At 37.0% G+C, this 20,652-nt stretch overlaps 1 protein-coding gene across 1 annotated transcript; it reads left to right on the top strand.

Moving 5' to 3' along the window:
- Positions 1-18,002: 18,002 nt before the first annotated feature.
- On the top strand, positions 18,003-20,390 carry LOC113755232 (L-type lectin-domain containing receptor kinase IV.1-like). Its single transcript, XM_027299282.1, has one exon. It carries the CDS (start codon positions 18,187-18,189, stop codon positions 20,221-20,223), a length of 2,037 nt encoding a protein of 678 aa, XP_027155083.1. The 5' UTR covers positions 18,003-18,186; the 3' UTR covers positions 20,224-20,390.
- Positions 20,391-20,652: the final 262 nt, after the last annotated feature.

The following is a 20,652-nucleotide window of genomic DNA, read 5'->3' as shown; positions in this document are numbered from 1 at the left end:
CCAAAACATGAATTATATAACAACTTAAACCAAAATAAAAGAACCAAAGCCATGGGTAGACCTTATACCTCAACAAATAAAGCTTGCAAGAGTAATACTTCACCTCCTCTTGGAATTTTTTGTTTCCCCTAGCTTCTCAAGTTCACAACTCACACTTTAATCGGTTTAGAATTTTGTTCCTCACTTGGATGGCTCAACTCAAGATGAAGGAAGTTTGTTTCTTGCTCTCTCTTTCTCCTCTCTTTGTCTCGGCCAAGCAGCAGAAAAATGGAGGGAAATTGAAGCCAACAAGATGATAAGAAGGTTGGACTTAGCTTGGTCAAGGAGCCATAGGGGTGTGACACTTGTCACCACCAAAGCCAACAAAAATTTCTTTTTCTTTCCTTGCATTTTTAGCCCTAAATTTCGGTCAAAGCCAGCTGAAAATAAGGAGATATTTTGCTCAAATATTAATGAGCTTGTATGGTAAGAAAGTGGTGGTCAAGCGATGTGTTCAATCGGTAGTGCACGGTTCATGTCAGTTCGCACTGTTTTTCCTTAAATCACACGTACTAGGGTTTTTACTTCCTATTCACTAACTTTTTATCATTTCTTCTAATCACATATTATTTCTCACCCAAAAGTCACTCTTAAGTACAAAATTTGATCCTCGCTCCGTACCGGATAATTACACGACGGATACACGAAAAACCCTATTTCATTTCGAATTGAAATCGGAAAGGAAAACCCTAATTTCCTATGATCATTGGCACTTTTTCTAGGGTGATTAAGTAGCAATATGGTATAGAATAATAATTTTTAAATAAAAGGAAATTTTCAAGAAATATGTAAGGAATTTGCAAGTCCTCACACTCTCTCCCCCTTAAGAGAATTTCGTCCTCGAAATTTTACCTTCAGTTGCCTCAGACGAGTCCGGAACTTGTCGGTTGTCTAGAACATAAACCTTTGCCGGTACACTAGTTTGTTTCCCTCTTTCATTCACTTGTGATTTAGCTCCATCCAGTTACGGAGTATTGCTTTCACGTGACTGTCTCCTCGGACAGTTGCTAACTTGATGATCGCCACTTCCGCAAATTAAACATTTCCGTCCTTTTCTCCAACAATTGCTTTTGGCATGATTTGCCTTTCCACAGTATCCACAGACCACGTGAGAAGCCATCTTTTGGCTTTCTTGAAAACTTTTCCCAGGTCCGATTTGGCTTTCTTTAGTAGACCTTTCATCTACCGCCCCTAATGTCCATGGTGGGCGGAGTAACAGGTTCACTTTCTGCACTTTAGGAGGTGTTATTCTTTCACTTAATTCCTCCACAACACTGCCGGATGTACCCCTTTTCCGGGTCTGGGAGGCTTTTATCTGTTCCTTTGCAGTCTCGATTCTTTGAGCTTTCTCAAGGGCCTCCGTAAACGTATTCACTTGTACCGCCGCTAATGCTTCTTGGATTTCCAAATTTAATCCCTGTATGAACCGTCTTACTCTTCGCCGCTCTGTGGCCATCAATTCAGAAGCAAACTTGGATAGTCTTGTAAATTTCGTTTCATATTCGGCCACACTTAGCGTTCCCTGGCGTAACCCAATAAACTCCTCTTCTCTCCTCTCTTGGACTAAAGGAGGGAGGTACTTCTCGTTAAATTCCCTTATGAAATTCGACCATGTCCATACAGTCTGTTCTCTTTCCCACTTTGCTCTAATCACGTTCCACCATGCTCGGGCCGGTCCCTCAAATTGGAACACTACAAAGTTCACTTGCCTTTGCTCAGTGTAGTTTAGAGCTGTGAAGATGTTAACCATGGTTTCTACCCATTGTTCAGCTACGTCCGGATCGGGCCCTCCAAGGAATTTTGGAGGAGCAAACTTCTGGAACCTTTCAAGAGCCTTGTCTTCTCCGATTTCAGGGTTCTGCGGTTGATTCACGGCCATTTGGTCTTGTTGATCCACCAGTCGTGCCAAAATATTCGTTATCTGTTGCATCGCTGTCGCCATTTGGTCTCCGGCTTCGACCCTTGGTCCTTGCTCTTATTCAGCTCTGATTTCCCTTTCTTCTCTTGGCTCCTGGGCTCGCTTAGTCCCACGGCCACGACCTCGTCCTCGACTACGTCTTCCCTCCATATATATTTTCCCCTCTCTTTTCTCTTTTTTTTTTAAAAAAAAATAATTTAATGAATAAACGCAATAAGGTGACTAAAGTAACTAAAATTTAGGGCGCCAAATACCCAAATAAACATATACACACATAACACACCACATAAACATATCAAGGAAACAAATAATCAAATATACAAATGCGTCTCAAGTCAAGCAGATATTCATATACACAAATACACAACTGACAGCATGTAGTGACAATATACGGGCGAATCAAAAGAAAAGGGATATATCGTCCCACACCCAGTTAGAATAACCCCGTCCGGTCTCTCACGTCACTTTCTATCCGACTCGATGTCCATTAACCTCTTATACTTATTCTAGCCAGACAAAGCCTGTTCATATTCCCAAAATGCAAATCTCAAGTACTTAGTACCGTCCCAACTCTGGAGTACTCAGGCACCAGAATCCGAAATAAAATAATTCACCTCTCGAGCTGGCCAGTCCTAAGAGTAAACTATCTACAATCGAAATTCCTACCCGACGCACCTATCTATGATCCTTATATACTACAGAAAGATTTAGGGCCTATAACATTCGTAATTCATAGCTTATGCTTGAACGAGTACTTAATCCTTCATACCTATTCACCACTCAGTCCAGACTCACTCCGCGCAGAAACCACGCGAAGCAGGCTCTGATACCACCTGTGACAGCCCCACCTCCCCCTAAAGCGAACCAGAGGGTTCGGCGGACCGCTTGCCCAACTCTCGCCGGGACTCAGTCAGTCACTACAAGAAAAGACAGTAAACCCACAAAACAATTGAAATAACCACAATTCCAAATTTAAACGTAAACTTATATACATATCCATCTCAAAAGCAAAACCACTTAAGTACAAAGGTTCCCTATCCTCCATACGATCAGCCCACCAAACGTTGGGGCGAGAACCATTACAAAAGAATCAAAAGTACTAGATCGGCTAGTCTATACGGAGCTCTCATCCTTGCACGCCTTCCCCTGCTAAGAAAAATAAAACTAAAGGAATGAGCTAGAAAGCTCAGTGAGGTTCCGAACACATAAGCAAACAATAAACTCAATGCATTAACCATATATAACTAATAACTCAAGTAACATTTACAATATAAAGCGGTAATACATTCAATAGAAGGATACGAGCTCACGAGGAGCCATTCATTCATTCGTTCATTCATTCATTCTCCTTTCATTCCCTTATTTCTCCAATCATTTGAAAATACATTTTTGTAAGTAAACCCCTCGTTCATTCATTTCATTCAACCCCTTCCCGGACATTGGCCAGGCTCCACCAGACTTCAAGGTAATACTCGACTATACCAAACGTTCACCCAGGTCACCATATCGCCCGACCGAATCCGCTTCAGGCTCGAGTCGATCGGTAACAAGGGGCAGTGGCCAGTTCAGCCGAAAAGGCTTACATTCATGCACAAGTAACATTTCAATCGTTCAATCATTAAAAATTTCACAATCATTTAGACTGAGTGCGATAAAGTACACACTCGCCTAGAAAACTCGTTTTGGCCAATCATTGAAAGCGTTTAACATGTTATCAGTCATATATACAAGCCATATAATCAAGAAACATAACAAACAAGGAACACTCACCTATTTACGTAAAACAACGTGCAAATATCCTTCCGGATATTACCTCAATCACCGAGAAAACCTAAGAGTAAATGAGAAAGAATATTACAGTCTATCTAGCACAAACAAGTAAGTGAAATCAAAGAAAAAATCGACAAATGATAAGTAAAACGTATAAAGACGCCTTTATAGTGAAAAAGGGATATTTGGATCGGAGGACGAAAATAACTAGGGTTTCATAAACCAAATACAAAACTAACTCAAGCGGGTTATAAAATGTCCGGCGGAAAACACTTGGACCAAAAACAACTCGGACTCCAACGAGATAGGCTAAAAATATTGTTTTCGGAATCGTTTAGATAGTTCAAAATCACCTCATACCCAAGCAGCTAGTATAGACTAAACGTCATGATAAAATCATGTGAAAAGGAGGACAATACTACCTTACGTTCACACTTAAAACCTCACTTAAAAGTGGTTCACTTGTGGCCGAGAAAATCCTAAATCATACCTCTATATTTTGGGAAGGAGTAAGTAGCATTTGAAGTGTTAAACTAAAGAGGTATCATGTTTTAAAATGGAAAGCCGGACATGGTATTGGCCAAACAAAAGTATACAAGTTCAAAAAGAAACTTAGCCCTCGAGCGAAAATTTGGGCAGCACGCCCTTTGTTTTTACCTAATTTTCCAGCCATTTTGGCTTCATTATTTTTCTCATTCAAGCCCAAGTTTATACACAACACAAATGCATTTCAATAGCCGTTCCATAGGCTCAAGACAATACAAGGACATAAATCAACTAATAACAAATGCGGAAATGAAGTTTACAAAAAGACAGATTTGATAGGGTTTTCCGGAAAGAACACATCTGAGGCTACGCTTATCGGATTGGTGTCTAACTTATACCATTTCGAATCTAAGACGAAGTCCTACAACTTTCATGAAGATCACTTGGTCAAATTTCCAGTGTAACCTAATCAAATTCCCAGTTCACAGAACCAGGTTCCAACTAATCGGCTAATTAACCGACTACATTTAAATGGTCATATCTCAGGCGACCAAAGTCCGTTTAAGATGTTCTTTAAGGCGTTTAAAAGCTAAGACAGAGTACTAAAACTTTCATGTTTTAGAAAATGGCTAAATCTGCACGGATCATAGTGAATAAACACAGCCAAACGGATGAACTGTCTAAAACGGATCACTGGAAACATCCTAGGGCAGTGAGGGTATTTTAGTCTTTCCACAGGCTACCTTGCTCCGATTGAGCTGAAATTTTGTAGGTACCTAAAAAATATCATTCTATACAACTTTCATGTTTTATACTAAGCCTAATTCGGCCTCTAACATGATGCAATAAAACTGGACAGAACAAGGCTGAAATTTTCCAGAAATCTGAAATTTTGGGATTCAATGGAAACTTTCTTCATTTCTTGCCTCAATCCACCACCACAACCTCCTATATAAGCTTAGATACAACATATATCATCCATATAGCAAGTATAGGCAGAAATCATCAAACCCTAACTTACATATATCACCTTTAAAATCATCACAACAACTTGTATCACTACTAATCTAACCAAAACATGAATTATATAACAACTTAAACCAAAATAAAAGAACCAAAGCCATGGGTAGACCTTATACCTCAACAAATAAAGCTTGCAAGAGTAATACTTCACCTCCTCTTGGAATTTTTTGTTTCCCCTAGCTTCTCAAGTTCACAACTCACACTTTAATCGGTTTAGAATTTTGTTCCTCACTTGGATGGCTCAACTCAAGATGAAGGAAGTTTGTTTCTTGCTCTCTCTTTCTCCTCTCTTTGTCTCGGCCAAGCAGCAGAAAAATGGAGGGAAATTGAAGCCAACAAGATGATAAGAAGGTTGGACTTAGCTTGGTCAAGGAGCCATAGGGGTGTGACACTTGTCACCACCAAAGCCAACAAAAATTTCTTTTTCTTTCCTTGCATTTTTAGCCCTAAATTTCGGTCAAAGCCAGCTGGAAATAAGGAGATATTTTGCTCAAATATTAATGAGCTTGTATGGTAAGAAAGTGGTGGTCAAGCGGTGTGTTCAATCGGTAGTGCACGGTTCACGTCGGTTCGCACCGTTTTTCCTTAAATCACACGTACTAGGGTTTTTACTTCCTATTCACTAACTTTTTATCATTTCTTCTAATCACATATTATTTCTCACCCGAAAGTCACTCTTAAGTACAAAATTTGATTCTCGCTCCTTACCGGATAATTACACGACGGATACACGAAAAACCCTATTTCACTTCGAATTGAAATCGGAAAGGAAAACCCTAATTTCCTATGATCATTGACATTTTTTCTAGGGTGATTAAGTAGCAATATGGTATAGAATAATAATTTCTAAATAATTTTCAAATAAAAGGAAATTTTCAAGAATTATGTAAGGAATTTGCAAGTCCTCACAGTGAACATCACAAAAGATTAGGCTTACAAGACTTTTGGGAAAGCCAAAATTTTGATAGAAGGAAAATATAAGCAGCAATACACAAGAATTTGGGACTATTGTAAGGAATTGTTGAGCTCAAATCTTGGTTGCACAATGCATGTAGAGACAGAGGCTGATGAATTTAGCGGGAAAGAGAGATTCAAAAGACTATACACCTGTTTTGCAGCCTTAAAAAATGCTTTAAAGAAGGTTGTTGACCTATTCTTGGTGTAGATGGGGGCCATCTAAGAGAACCACATCCGAGAGTACTTTTGACAGCTGTTGGGATAAATGCTAACAATTACATCTATCCTATTGCATATGCAGTGGTAGAGACCGAGAACAAGAGATCTTGGACATGGTTCATTGAGTTCTTAAAGTTTGATCTCAAAATCCATGACAAAAAACAATGGACATTTATCAGTGATAGGCAAAAGGTATAATGATTAATTACAAAATTTTTGTTGGAAAACTACTTTATAATGACTAATTAGTGAATTTTTTCATATTTTTATCTAACAGGATTTGGGTTCTGCCATCTAAGATATTCTTCCTGGAGTGAAGCATAGACACTGTGTTAGGCATTTACAGAACAACTTAAAAAAAGTCCATCCTGGGAAAACACTTAAGAGTATGTTTTGGGCTTGTGCAAGATCCTCGTATGTCAATAAATTTGAAGTTGAAATGGATGTGTTGAGGTAGTTTGATGAGAAAGCACACAATTGGCTAGTGGACAACACATCACCATACCATTGGTCCAGCTCACATTTTAGGACCATGGCAAAGTGTGATATTCTTCTTAATAATCTGTGTGAGAGCTTTAATTCTGTTATATTAGAAGCAAGAGAAAAGCCCAGTCTTGGTATGCTTGAAAACATTAGGACATACCTAATGGAAAGACTTGGGACAAAAAGGGAGTGGATGAGAGAAAGAAATGATATTATTTGTCCAAAAGTTCAAAAAAAAAACTTGAAAAGGCAAAGAATGATGCTAGATCAAATATAGCCAGTTGGTCTGATGATGACAGGTTTGAGGTGACATATGTATGGGACCATGTTTGTTGTTGACTTAAAGGCGAAGACATGTACATGCAGAAAATGGAAACTCACTGGTTTACCATGCTCTCATGTTATAGGCTGCATTGCTTTGACCGAAGCCGAGCCTGAAAGTCCAGTGCATCCATATTTCTCAAGGGATGCATATCTAAAGCCTCATGAGCTAGTTATTGGTGCAATTAATGGGCCTAATAACTAGAAAAGATCTAAGAAGGTCCCTACGTATGCACCTAAGAAACTAAAACTTCCCGATAGGCCTAAAAAGGCAAGGAGGAAAGAGCTGGATGAACCATGAAGTGATTCCAAAGGGTGTGACGCCCCCACTTCTCCCAAGGGCGAACCCAAGGGTATCCGCGGGATGCCTGCCCAACTCTCGCCAGGACTCAAGACAAATCGATTCAAGCTTATCGATACATAACAATTAATACGAGCCAAATAAAGAAAAGTTGCTTCCATAATCAACCATCCAAGGCTCACACCACGAGTTCAAAATACATCAGTTAACCAATCCTTACATCAAGTTCCCAAAAGATACATCAGTTCCCCAAACTATACAACAATCACCAGTCCAGCCAAAACATTTGAAACCCTAATACCAAAATACGTCAAAAGGGGTTCCTCCGAAGTTCACTTCCTCCATTCCTGTTAAGGAAAACAAACTAATGGGATGAGCCAATACTCAGTGAGGCCAAGAAACACACATGCAAACACATACTCCAAGTAGCCACAAATTACATAGTAAGTAAAGCTATAAAGTTCGAATATTTCACATTTCGAATAGGAAAAAAAAATAAACAGAAATAATTCAAGGATACTGTAGCTCTCAAGAGCTAAATTCCACGTAGTCGAGTCAAAGTCTTGATCACATCTCACGTTGACACTCCGTCAACCATATAAGTATCGAATCCGTAGATACACCACTTTTCTTCGAATCCCGTCACCGTTACACCGCCTTACCGGGCCCGCTCATCAAATTTTTTTTTTTTTTTGATAATACTCGAGTATATCATGGCAATACTGCACGAGTAATGCCGAGCAAAATCTCTCCAATAGATCATGCTCTACGAATATCTCATGGTTTGCTAAACTTGTCGACCAAGCCCATGCTGGCTCGATTCGTAAAGTTAGCCAATGAGTTTGGGCGTCCTCCGAATATGAATACGAATACGAATGTAAATACGAATACGGATATAAGTCGATGAGCAACGCTCAAATCGACGATTCCAAATAGGAATCACAAATATGAATCACAAATACGAATCACATCCACATTACTATGTACAAGTCAAATATGAATTCACATAGCAAAATTCAAATATAATTTCATTCGAAAGAGAGCGAGTGCGATAAAGTACACACTCGTCTCAAATTTTTAAATTCACATAACGGATAAGAACCAATTAACCATTTAGCAACAAACTCATGCACTTGACACTCACAGTGATTCAAGTAGAAAGTTCAAATGATGGTTTAGGCGTCTCCCGTGAGATCCTCTGGAAGGTCCTCTTGAGCGCCTGAACATTTAATAATAAACTATCACTTATACATCCCAATTAATAAGGAAGATTGTACCCTTGTACAATCTAAGAAAATTTCACGAGAATGAGCCTTAATTACTCGTAAATCGAGACTCAAAAGTGAGGTTTTAAAACACAAGAAAAATCTAATTTTCATCCTTGAAATCGAGTGTAAAACGATCCAGTGATATCAAAGGAAAAAGTGAGAGTTTGCAAAACTCCATTTCCTTGAAGTTAGAAATTTTCAGATTTTGTTTACACTTACTTTGAAAAATCATATCTCACTCTCTACATGTCCAAAATTGGAAAATTTGGTACCGTTGGAAACTACTTCAAATATAATAAAAGTTCCTAGAATACACTTTTCCATGATTCCAAATGGAAGGCATTCAAAATTGGCTCAAAGTTACTTTTTTAAGCTTGCAAGATAGTTTTGAGGTTGGTTTTTCGCTAACTTTGGAAATTCGGCAAAATTCACACGTTGCGAGCTAGCCTTTGAAATCTGTAACTCAATTAGAGTTGCAAGTAAGGTTTTTAACAGAAAAAGCGGATCAAGAATTGGAGTTTCGAGCACCGAGATACGGTAGCTCAAAGTTAGGGAAAATTTCAAACTGCTTGTGAACAAATTTCCAGATTTGAGCTTCCAACTTTGGGACTTTAGTTAGGTATCGAAATGGATTTGGATTGGTACAAAATTCAACAGTATAATACTCATATATAAAGAGTATCCCTCTATCAAATTTCATAGAAAAATACCTTCGGGAAGGTAGTCACTCAAACAACCAAAGTTTCGAAAATCCTAAGACAAAACTGCCTTGAGCCCTTTGTTTTCCATTCCAAACATTTGGTCAAGGAAAAATTCCTCAAACATGGCTCATTAGTGTAGGAAAAGCCTAAGGAACATTTATGGCACATTTCATAAGTGTTAGCACCAAAATATTCAGTTAGCAAGTCTACACCAAGCCTTGCATCAAATCTGTCCAAAAGTTAGGGTTTCAAGAGTAGGGCAGGTTTCGTAGTTTGATCATAAATCACTCAAATTAACTTGGAATTGGGCATGGTTTATGGCGTTGGAAAATAAATTCATAGAGATAAATTTCACAGAAGAAATCATTTTGAAATTCGGACAACAACTAGCTCGAATTCGAGCCACAAGTTGCAGCCTCAGCATTTCGTTCCAGGAAAACAGAGAAACAGAACAGCCGCCTTTAAATGGTTGGTTCGGCTCACATACATGGAACCAGAATGTGAATTTTTTACCGTCGGAAAGGTGGGAATATCTAGTTTCAAATGCCACTGACAGTACTCGATTTCGACTTCGGAGCACAAAGTTATGGCCGAAACACGAAAGCTGGTCAGAGCATTACGGGAACAGTTCCAGATTTACTAGCTTTGTGAAATCGATTCATTTGACCCACCAAATCAATATTTCAATGAAATTTTATACACCATATATACAACATATAAACATCATATATAAGTCATCACAACCTCAAAATTCCGCAGAAATAGGTACATTCAAAGCAGGGGCAGAATCGGAACTTTTTACCCCATGCATTTCTGAAGTTTATACTAATAATACACCATTAATCTACCATTTTGAGCACTAAACCAACATTAAATCCATCATCAATCATCACATCAGCCATCAAGACAAGGTGGGAGTTCATAGAGCCCACCTTCCAAATTTTCCAACAATAACAACCACCCATATGAATACAAGAGCTTAAAGGTGTTAATCAACCTCCATACACCAAGATTAGAGTGTTGGATCATTACCTACTCTTGGTTGATGAACTAGGCAGGATTTTCAGTCCTTAGAAGCTCCAAGAAATCCGTGGAAAGCTCCTTGTTTTTGTAGCTAGATGAACTTCCCAAGTGTTGAGCTAAGTGTAGTTAAATTTTGGTTGAATTTGGTGAAGGTTTGAGCAAGATTTGGAGATGAAATTTGCAAAACTTGGAGTTGTTTTGTTGCAAGCTGATGGTTCGGCAAATGAGAGGAAAGAGGCGTGTGATATGCTGAAATAAAGCTTCTAAAGTAAGCTTAAATGTGTGGCCACAATTCGCCAAAAGTCAACTCTCTCTCGCGCGTGTACGCGCGCATTTTGGGCTCGATTCCTTTCGAGTTTATTTCACTAGTGCACTGAACCTCTAATGCACTTATATTCATATAAATATTATTCACTCTTAATTGTCCCAAAATAATGGTCTAAAGTCCCTCAATTAATCGCGCGTGAAAACGCGTATTTCCAATTTAGGCGCGATAAAGTGAACCTTCAAGAAATTCTTGTAACGATCGTACCACTAACTATCACTTGAGTACTTAAACCTAAAATTACCTATTTTAGGACCATTGTATAAGTCTCTAATTTTCCAAACTTATTGTACTCTCAATCGGTTAAAATTTCCAAACACTTTTTTTTCACTATTTTCACTAAACAAGCTTCCAAAAATTAAATTTTGAAACGAGTCACTTTAAAAATACAATTGAATTATAGACCCATGTAATTAGGTCTAAAGAGCTTAGAAAATAATATTCGGAGTAAATGCCAAGAAATAATTAAATAAGTTAGAAATAGGAAATTTTAAATAAAAATTTTGCGAGTCCTCACATGAGTCGAGTGTTAATTCCTCAATTCTCAAATTAACTTTTCTTAATCTACTATTGATCATTCTTACTTCTCCAAAATTAATACACTCTCAATTCAAATGTAGCCTCGAAAAACGTGTATTCGTGTTCGAACTAAACGAGTTTCAAAAAATAATTTTTCTAACAAAACGCTTTAAAAACATAAGAGAGACGTTTTTTCATATAAATGGATTTTAAGTAGTCGAATTAATAATTCGGCGAAAATGAGTGAATAACTATTTAAATAAACCAGTAATATATAACGAAAATAAGAAAATTTTCGGATCCTCACAAAGGGTGCACAAGACTGTCTAGAAAGGGTATTACACGTATGACTTGCTCTCTTTGTCATCAAAAGGGTCACACTAAAAGGAGATGTCAGCTTAGCATGGAAGGAGTGGACAACAATGAAATAACACCACTTGTGAATAGTAATAGGTGAAAATGCAAGAAACTTCGATACAATGCAAGAACTTGCCCATTGGATGCCAAGGGAAAAGACGAAACTCATGATGAAACTAGTATGGCTGAACTCCTATTTTCTTTCATATTACACTATTTTAGTTAGCAGCTACTAATCTTGAATATTGCTGCAGCTCCTTCTGTGATTGGGAATACTATTTTCCACGTGATAATGAGACATTCAAGACTCTGCTACATTGCAAGAATCGGCAACATGTATTCTTTGCTTTTAAGTTTTTTTAGTACTATGGTTATTGTTGTTGGCTGTTGTTGCGGCTACTTATTGTTAGAAGATGTTGCAATTCTTTATTTTTTCCACCTATGTTGTAGCTCCTTATTGTTTTACAGTTGTTGCAGCTCCTTATTTTTTGTTTGTTTGGTCATTTTGATGAATACATCTGAAATTTGCCATGTTTTTATAATGCAAGTTAATCTAGTGCCTGAAGAAATTGATGTTCAACCTACTGCTTCAACTGAAAGCTCTCAGAGGTTATGTAGGACCATGTGTGTGTGTGTGTTTTTTTTTGTCATGCTTCGGACCAGACCAAAAGAACTTGCACTTGTTGCGAAGCACAAGTGTGGAGAACAAGATGGCAACTGTGAAAAGGAGGAAACAAAGGGTAACTTTTGCAACCACGAAACTGTATATAAATTATTAATTGTTATTTACTCTTGGAGGTTCTCACTAAACATGAATTTGCAATCTCATAGGATACTCGACGAGCCAGATGACCAGTGAAAATGAATGTAGCTAGAGGAGTTGCTAATGAAGTTGTTTTTGACTATTTTTGGGTTGTTAAAATTGTTGGTTGACTAAAATAGTTGTAGTTGACTTTGTCTTTTGTCCTTTTTGGTAGTAACAAATGCAAGTTGATGTATGTGGAACTTTATATCATGGGATTCACTTGTTTTTGTGATAAATCTTGGAACTTATTGTTTTTTGCTACTAAGACTTTGAATCTAACGAATTCTGGATTCTGGAATTTTGTAATGATTCACAACTTCGATTCTAAGGGATTCACAATGTTGTTATGAATCCTGAACTTTATGTTAGTTTATAATTCTCTCTCACATATGACAGCATTCTTAATGTTCATACACAAGCAACCTTCATATAATGCAATTCTTCCACTCCAACCAACAATGACCAAATAACATATATACATCACCAAAACTCACTTAACGAAGCTGCTCTCTTTCATATCAACATTGATTTTGTAAACATACAACTGGAAACTTAAAACTATTACAAATCCATATCAATCCATATCCAAAACTATTACATGAAATCTCAGGAATTATCGAAGAGGGCAGCATTACATGGTCCAAAATATATGAATCATAAACTTTCATATGATGTCTAGAACTACTGCAACATCTTCAATTCTAACAAGCTACCCTTTTGCCTTTGAGTGCCCCGAGTATAGCACCAACTAAAATGTAGCAACAAGTACAAGCCAAGAGCAACATTTTCACTTAGCCTTCAATTTGCTGATTTCAATCTTCAGTGCTACATTGTCCCTTTCATTACTTCTCAGCTCTCACAAAATTGTAGCTAGCGTATTCTTCATTTTTTGAGGTATGGGTGGATCATACCAAAAAAAAAAAAAATTACAAGCACCACGTTTCTGCATTCACTACTATTTAATAGTCAAAATTCAAGCAATAATTCAACAAAACCTAACATTTAGCAATGCACAAAATTACCCATGATTTCTGCAGCCATGAAATCTTCTCGATGGGTTTGACTCCATCCATGCTATCACAATTCTACATTGTTCAAGGCAGTGGCATCACACGAATTTGTCTCCATTGTAATATTCATCATTTCCTTCATAAATCAGGCTTTCTAATTTTGCACTATTCAACCCGACGCGGACGCTCTTCAGGACTCGATCACTACATCGTGAGCTTCAGGATGCTTTGTCCCAATTCCTACTTGGATACATTTCACTGCAGTGATTTCATCCAGAGCCACTTTGGGAAATTTGGGATGTCGAGCAGATCAGATCTCCCTTTTACCAATAACCCTAGGATTAGAATTGGATTCTCCCTTCGATTTTTTTCTTATCTTACAGCCTCATCAGTGAAATACCTGAATACCCCTACTTAAGTGCTCAATTAGAAGCTTGGTCGAAATCACAAGGTGGTGCCACCACGGCGTTCCTCAATTCATAAGTTGCATTAAGGACAATTAAACTTAGAACTTAATCACAAATTGTACATTTTTTAAAATACACTAGCTAATGTGCTCAAGCTAAGCCAAACAACAAAGAATAAAGGCAGCAAAATTCAGGATTCTTGTATTCTGTTTATTGGAGCCACATGCAAAATTTAGTAAATCACTATAGCCATCAAAAGCTCTTAATCTTTCCATTTAAAAAAGAAAAGCGCTTTAAGCTAAACATCTATGATGTATAATATGAATCATTTGCCCACAAAGCATCAATTACTACACAAATGTTTCTAGTCCACTGAAGATTTACTTAATAAATAAATATATAAATAAATATTAATAGAGCTTTTCCACTTGCCAATCTACAAATGAGAAAGGAAACACAGTTTCCCATCAAATACCTAATTAAACTAGATAGTAAAAGCTCATTTACCATTTTATAACAAAAAATGAACTCCTTTCTTCCTAACTATTATACAAGAGAGATGAAAGATGAAGGAAAATATGCAGCTGAAAGGAGAAAAAAATCAAAGCTAAAGGAAAAAGAGTGAAGGACAGAGAGATGAAAGAAATTATTGATTAGAAGTGTAAACAGGTACTACTGATTAAAACCAAAAACAGAAGTATACTCAATTTTTCCAAATTAATTTTATAATTCTAATTACAGAAATCATGAACAACCCCAGAACATAGACAGAACTAGCCGATGAGACCGTTCTACTAACACTTGACTCACCAGAATACAAGTAATATGTATAAATACTTCCTATCACACTACCCTGCACCTTGAATAAAGGAAGACTTTAGCTTTTTAGTGCAAAGTTGTCATCGAAACAGGACAATGCAAAACTAGTGAGCTCAAATGCTAATTGATAACCAAACTAGGTCTTAAAAAAATGACCACTGCTACTTTAAACCATGTCATTAAGCAGAGAACATATTTCTCTTATCAAAAACTCCAGAAAAATACCACGCATGGAAAACCTGAATATATCTCATTCCTTCTAAAGCAGTCTAGAAACCTGATTCTAAAGACTAACAAGTCGGTTAACTATAATAATTACTTCCTTAGAACTTACAAATAACTATAATGGTTATCTGCTTAAACATCAGATTGTCTTTGTTTGATGATTCTCGTGATATTAGATATATACTGCAATTCAACATGTAATCGAAAAATCGGCAATAAGAACATTTTCAAAATTTCCAAGCAAAATAGAACAATATATGCACTCTGCTAAATGAAACCTAGATCAAATTAACTAATTCTCTTACATTAAGCGGTGCTTGGACCCAAAACAGCAAAATTCAACTGAAATCTCATATTACAATTAACTTATTTTTCTTTACAAGTAAAATATACATCAAGTTAAACATGACCTAGCTAAAATTCAAAAACTTTCTAACTAACAAATATTGTCAACAAAATCAAAAAAAATGCAATCTTCCAATACTTTGTATAAACTAACAAAATTCTCTTAAAGAAACTTACCGTTGCTATCCTCGAGCAGCAAATGCACATGAAGAATACAAGGGAATGCCACAATTGTCTGTAACCCTTATGCTTCAAATAGAAATGAAGATTCTAAGAACTGCAATATTAGTTTTTGAGAATCACCAAAATTACCTCATGAATGATAGGTGTGAATAAATCAAGCTCTTTGCCATCTCCATAACTAATCCAATTTTCAGAAAAGCTAAAACATCTCCGCCATATCATTATTGTCTTCTCCACCGCAGTTACAATTGCTATTGTTCTATATTTTCACCAGTATTCTTTGAAATCTAATAGCATTTGAAATGAATCGAATTATTGACAACAAAAAGGAAGTAGGATCTATCGACAACAAAGACGATGAGAGACAGAGCTGGATATGCGATTGGCGAGGGATTCTATATTTCTTTAGTATTTCTATGTTTTTTTTGTTGGGTTTCTTGTTCCATGTTTTTCCGTTTTCAAGCAAATGACGTCGAATAGTGTTATAGTACCTTTCTTTTTATAAGTCGAATAGGGTAATATTTGTGACTTGCACGTTGCACCTTGTCAATCATAAAAGAAATTTGGGTAAAAAAACTCAGCGGCCACTGAACTATTGATCAGATCATATTTTGGCCATCAAACTACTTTTCGTCAGTAATTGGCTACTAAACAACTTAATCAGTAAACTCGTGACCATTTAGTCGATAATTGCTTTTAATCTATAAAATTAGCAGTTATCTGTGAAATAGGGTCACGTAGTTGTTGGACAAAATTACCCCGCACTTTACCACGTGTACAGCTAATTTCACAGATTAAAAGTAATTATCGACTAAATGGTCACAGATTTACTGATTAAGTTATTTAGTGACTAATTACTGACAAAAAATAGTTTGATAACCAAAACATGATCTGACCAATAATTTAGTGGCCGCTTGAGGTTTTTTGCCCAAGAAATTTTCGTATGACGAACAGCATACCAATCACAAAACATCCAATTACGACGTAGTTTTATTTTATTTTTTTTGTGACTAGTCATAAAGTTTTATATGACTAGCAATGAAATGTGAGTCACAAAAACTCATTTTTTCTTGTAGTGTCCTGAACTACACCTATAAATGTTGTGCCTTTTGTTGATTTTTGCTTTTACCGAACCTTGGCTTATAGTTTGTACCTAATTTGTAGATGTGTCAAAATGGGTTACTTGGACTGGTTTGGGTTGGTTAAAATGGATAATGGGTACAAGTGAATCAACCCATTTATACCCATTTAATTAGATGAATATAAATGGGTAAGTCAAAAAATGAATTAGGTAATCCAATTATCCATTTATAATCCATTTATTTTAACTTTTTGTAAACTCATCATTTTTACAAACTAAGTTATTAATTTATACCATCCTTTGCACCCCATCATTAGTTTTAAGTATATACTATAATGTTCAATAAGCCTAATTATCAATTTTTTTCTCATCCGTATTTTATGTCGTAAAATTACATACTATTTAATAATTTACCAATAAGAATATAAAAAATTGAACTAAGTACTATAAAAGTTAACATAAAAACTTAATCCAAAAATTTTGAACCCCTAACATTTTTTCGTGTGTAAATTTAAAATTTCATTTTAGTAATGTAGGAAAAGAGGATAAAATTTGCCATAAATTGGTAATGTTGAAAATGAATAAGTTAACAAACTAAGAGGAAACAAAATGATAAGATAAAACCAACAAATAATAACAATAATGAAACAAAAGTAGTTAATATCATAAATTTTGAAAAAAAAAATGGGTGCGGGAAGAGATGAGGTTTGGGGAAGACAATTGTAAATGGGTTAATTGGATTTGATGGATTACTCAATAATACCCATTTGTATTATTGGGTAATCCATTTATACTCATATGCAAAAATTTAAGATACCCATATCCATTTATTCATGAGCAAGTATGAGTAAATTTAGTTAAATGGATTTGTTTGTCACTTATACTGATTTGCTAGTTGGTGTAGGTTTACGTAGAATCAAGGGAATATCTGAGTAAGCTAAAACCGTGGGATTAATAATGTGGCTGCTTTATAAGGTGGTAGGTTTTAGAAATTAAGGAACTTGTATCATAGCAAGGACAAAACGGGAAGAATCAAAGAGAATTGTGGCGGAAAAAGATCACAAGTTTTTTGAGTGTCCCAAACTTCACTTTCTTGAAAACTAAAGCTTTAGTGCTCTAAAATCTAGATATTTGTTGGGCAATGCTATTCATACTCTTCATTTAACTTTTTTCACAGACTTAATGAGTAACGCGTGATACTATGGTTGATATTGGTGTCAATGATGTACGTGTTATAAAGTATAGTGTACAACCATACTTATATTGTATTATAAACAAATATATGAAATAATTTATTTATAGAATTAATCTCTTTTATATTAACAACAGTGAATGCATAATACATGTAGAACATTTCAAGTTCAAACATAAGTTAAAATTAATTGTCATGTATCTGGACCCGTTGCCTAAACTGTTATTTGAAAGCGTTGTTTTATTGTACACCGGACAATCTAGTATATACAACCACCGTATTAAATAAAAAGCAGTCAAAGTAATGTATGTGAAGCTCAAATGGTGTGCGAAGAAATCGCAACGCTAGATAGTAAGATATAGGCAACAAAATTAAGAAGGATTTAGCAATTGGCATCCAAGTCGTAGCCATGTCATTCAGACTTCTAACAGCAATCTTAGCCTACTTTCTAGCTCACATCGCAGCTGGTGCGGCAGCTTCCAACGATGTTGCGTTCATCTATCAAGGATTTCAATCATCACATCTAAGCCTGTATGGATTAGCTAAAGTCACCAAAAATGGCCTCCTGCAGATAACCAACACCACCAAATTACAGACGGGGCATGCCTTCTATCCTCATCCGATCAATTTCAAGAGCACATCTAATAGTTCAGCTTTCTCCTTTTCCACCCAATTTGTGTTTGCTATGGTACCTGAAGTCTCAGGCGTGCCTAGTCCGGGAATGGCTTTCGTTATTGCACCAACAAGAATCCTTACACGGGGGCCTTCCACAAATTTCATTGGGCTCTACGATGGTAGCACCACTGGAAGTGGAACAAATCACTTTTTTGCAGTGGAGCTTGACACTTTCCAAGACCGTGAATTTGCAGATATCAATGACAACCATATCGGCATTGATATTAACTCTGTGAATTCCACGGTGTCCCGGCCAGCAAGTTACCAATCTAACAACAGGAATTCATTTGACAACTTAACTCTTACCAGCGGCCAACGGATGCAACTCTGGGTGGAATACGATGGGGTGGATGGGAGAATCGATGTTACATTAGCTCCAATAGCTGCTGCTAAACCAAATACTCCTCTTTTGTCTTTGCCATATGACCTTTCGCCAATTTTACAGCAAACCATGTATGTTGGCTTTTCTGCATCCAGTAGTCCACTCGACATAGGGTTAACTTGTTTTGTACTGGGATGGAGCTTCAAGATGAATGGTGATGCGCAAGCGCTTGATATCTCTCGGCTGCCCAAGCTACCTCGGTCTGGACCTAAGAAAGTTTCTAAATTTTTAATCGTGGGATTGCCCCTGCTTTCCTTACTTTTGCTGTTCATTATAGCTTTTGGTGTAGCTTATTATTTAAGGAGGAAGTGGAAGTTTGCAGAAGTGCTGGAAGAATGGGAACTTGCCTATGGGCCTCACAGGTTCAAGTACAAAGATTTATACATTGCCACCAAGGGGTTTACAGAAAAACAGCTGTTAGGGGAAGGCGGATTTGGCCGGGTCTACAAAGGGGTTTTGCCAACAAACATGGTTGAGGTTGCTGTCAAGAAGGTCTCTCATCAAGCAAGACAGGGAATGAGAGAATTTGTTGCAGAAATTGTCAGTATTGGTCGCTTACGCCATAGAAATTTAGTACCGTTCTTGGGTTATTGTCGGCGTGAAGGAGAGTTACTTTTGGTATATGAGTTCATGTCCAATGGTAGTCTGGACAGGTTTTTGTACAACCAACCAAAGTACACTCTTATCTGGAGCCAAAGATTTCGAGTCATCAAAGGTGTAGCATTAGGATTACTCTATCTACACGAAGAATGGGAGCAAGTAGTGATCCACCGAGACGTAAAAGCCAGTAATGTGTTGCTAGATTGTGAACTGAATGGAAGACTAGGAGATTTCGGCCTGGCAAGGTTATATGATCATGGAACTCTCCCTCAAAGCACCCATGTAGCGGGATCTCTTGGCTACCTTGCCCCTGAGCATAATAGGACTGGGAGGGCCACAACGAGCACTGATGTATATGCTTTTGGGGCCTTTTTACTAGAGGTTGGCTGTGGAAGAAGGCCAATAGAACCCCGAGTAGCACCAGCAGAGAATGTCATTTTGGTTGATTGGGTATTTTCGTTCTGGAAATCAGGCGATATTCTCCAGGCAGTTGATCAAAACTTGGGTACTGAGTATATGAAAGAGGAAGCAGAGCTGGTGCTGAAACTGGGCTTGTTATGCTCTCATTCAGAACCCAAACTTAGACCAAGTATGAGGCAAGTTCTGTTGTACTTGGAGGGATCAGCTAGCCTGCCAGATTTATCATTATTGGCCACGGGCATTTCTGCTGTTGGTCTTGGCTTTGCCTATCCTAGTGGTTTTGAAGATATTACATCATCATTTGCATCTTCCAAAGACAAATGTTTTTCACATTCTGTAGCAGACTCTCTTCTCTCCGGTGGTAGGTGAGTAAGAAGCATATCTTTCTGCTGTGTTAAGTTTGAAAAGAAGAAAAAATAAGGGAAAAACAAAAAAGCTTCTATTCCTGTGATTATTTTGTTAGGTGGCTTTATTAGTGTGGTTTTATGTATTAAAGCTTTCGAATTTGCAATGTGTTGGTAGTCTAAGTTTCTGTACTTCTTTCCTTGTTTATATTGTCTGTTTTTCAGTTTTCTTCATGACTTGTCAAAAGGATGAACACATGGCAGCTATGCATAAGGTTAATAATGAAATTGTTGCACTAAACCATTCGGAGAAGCGTCCTGTAAAATGACAAATTAAGCATCCAGTTTCATTTGATTCTTCCATCAATCTTCAACATTAGCCTAATAACAGTTTTCTTTGAGCTCATGATGTCTTTGGAGCAAAGAAAACAAGAGTAGCTTTCAAAGTGGAAGC

The sequence above is a fragment of the Coffea eugenioides genome, unplaced genomic scaffold (assembly GCF_003713205.1).
Source record: "Coffea eugenioides isolate CCC68of unplaced genomic scaffold, Ceug_1.0 ScVebR1_132;HRSCAF=557, whole genome shotgun sequence".
Classification (NCBI taxonomy): domain Eukaryota; kingdom Viridiplantae; phylum Streptophyta; class Magnoliopsida; order Gentianales; family Rubiaceae; genus Coffea; species Coffea eugenioides.
The sequence above is the reverse complement of the archived record's forward strand: the minus strand, read 5'-3'. Positions and strand labels throughout refer to the sequence as shown.

Coding starts and splice junctions, on each gene's coding strand:
- LOC113755232 (XM_027299282.1), top strand. CDS start 18,187: ATGTCATTCAGACTTCTAACAGCAATCTTAGCCTACTTTCTAGCTCAC.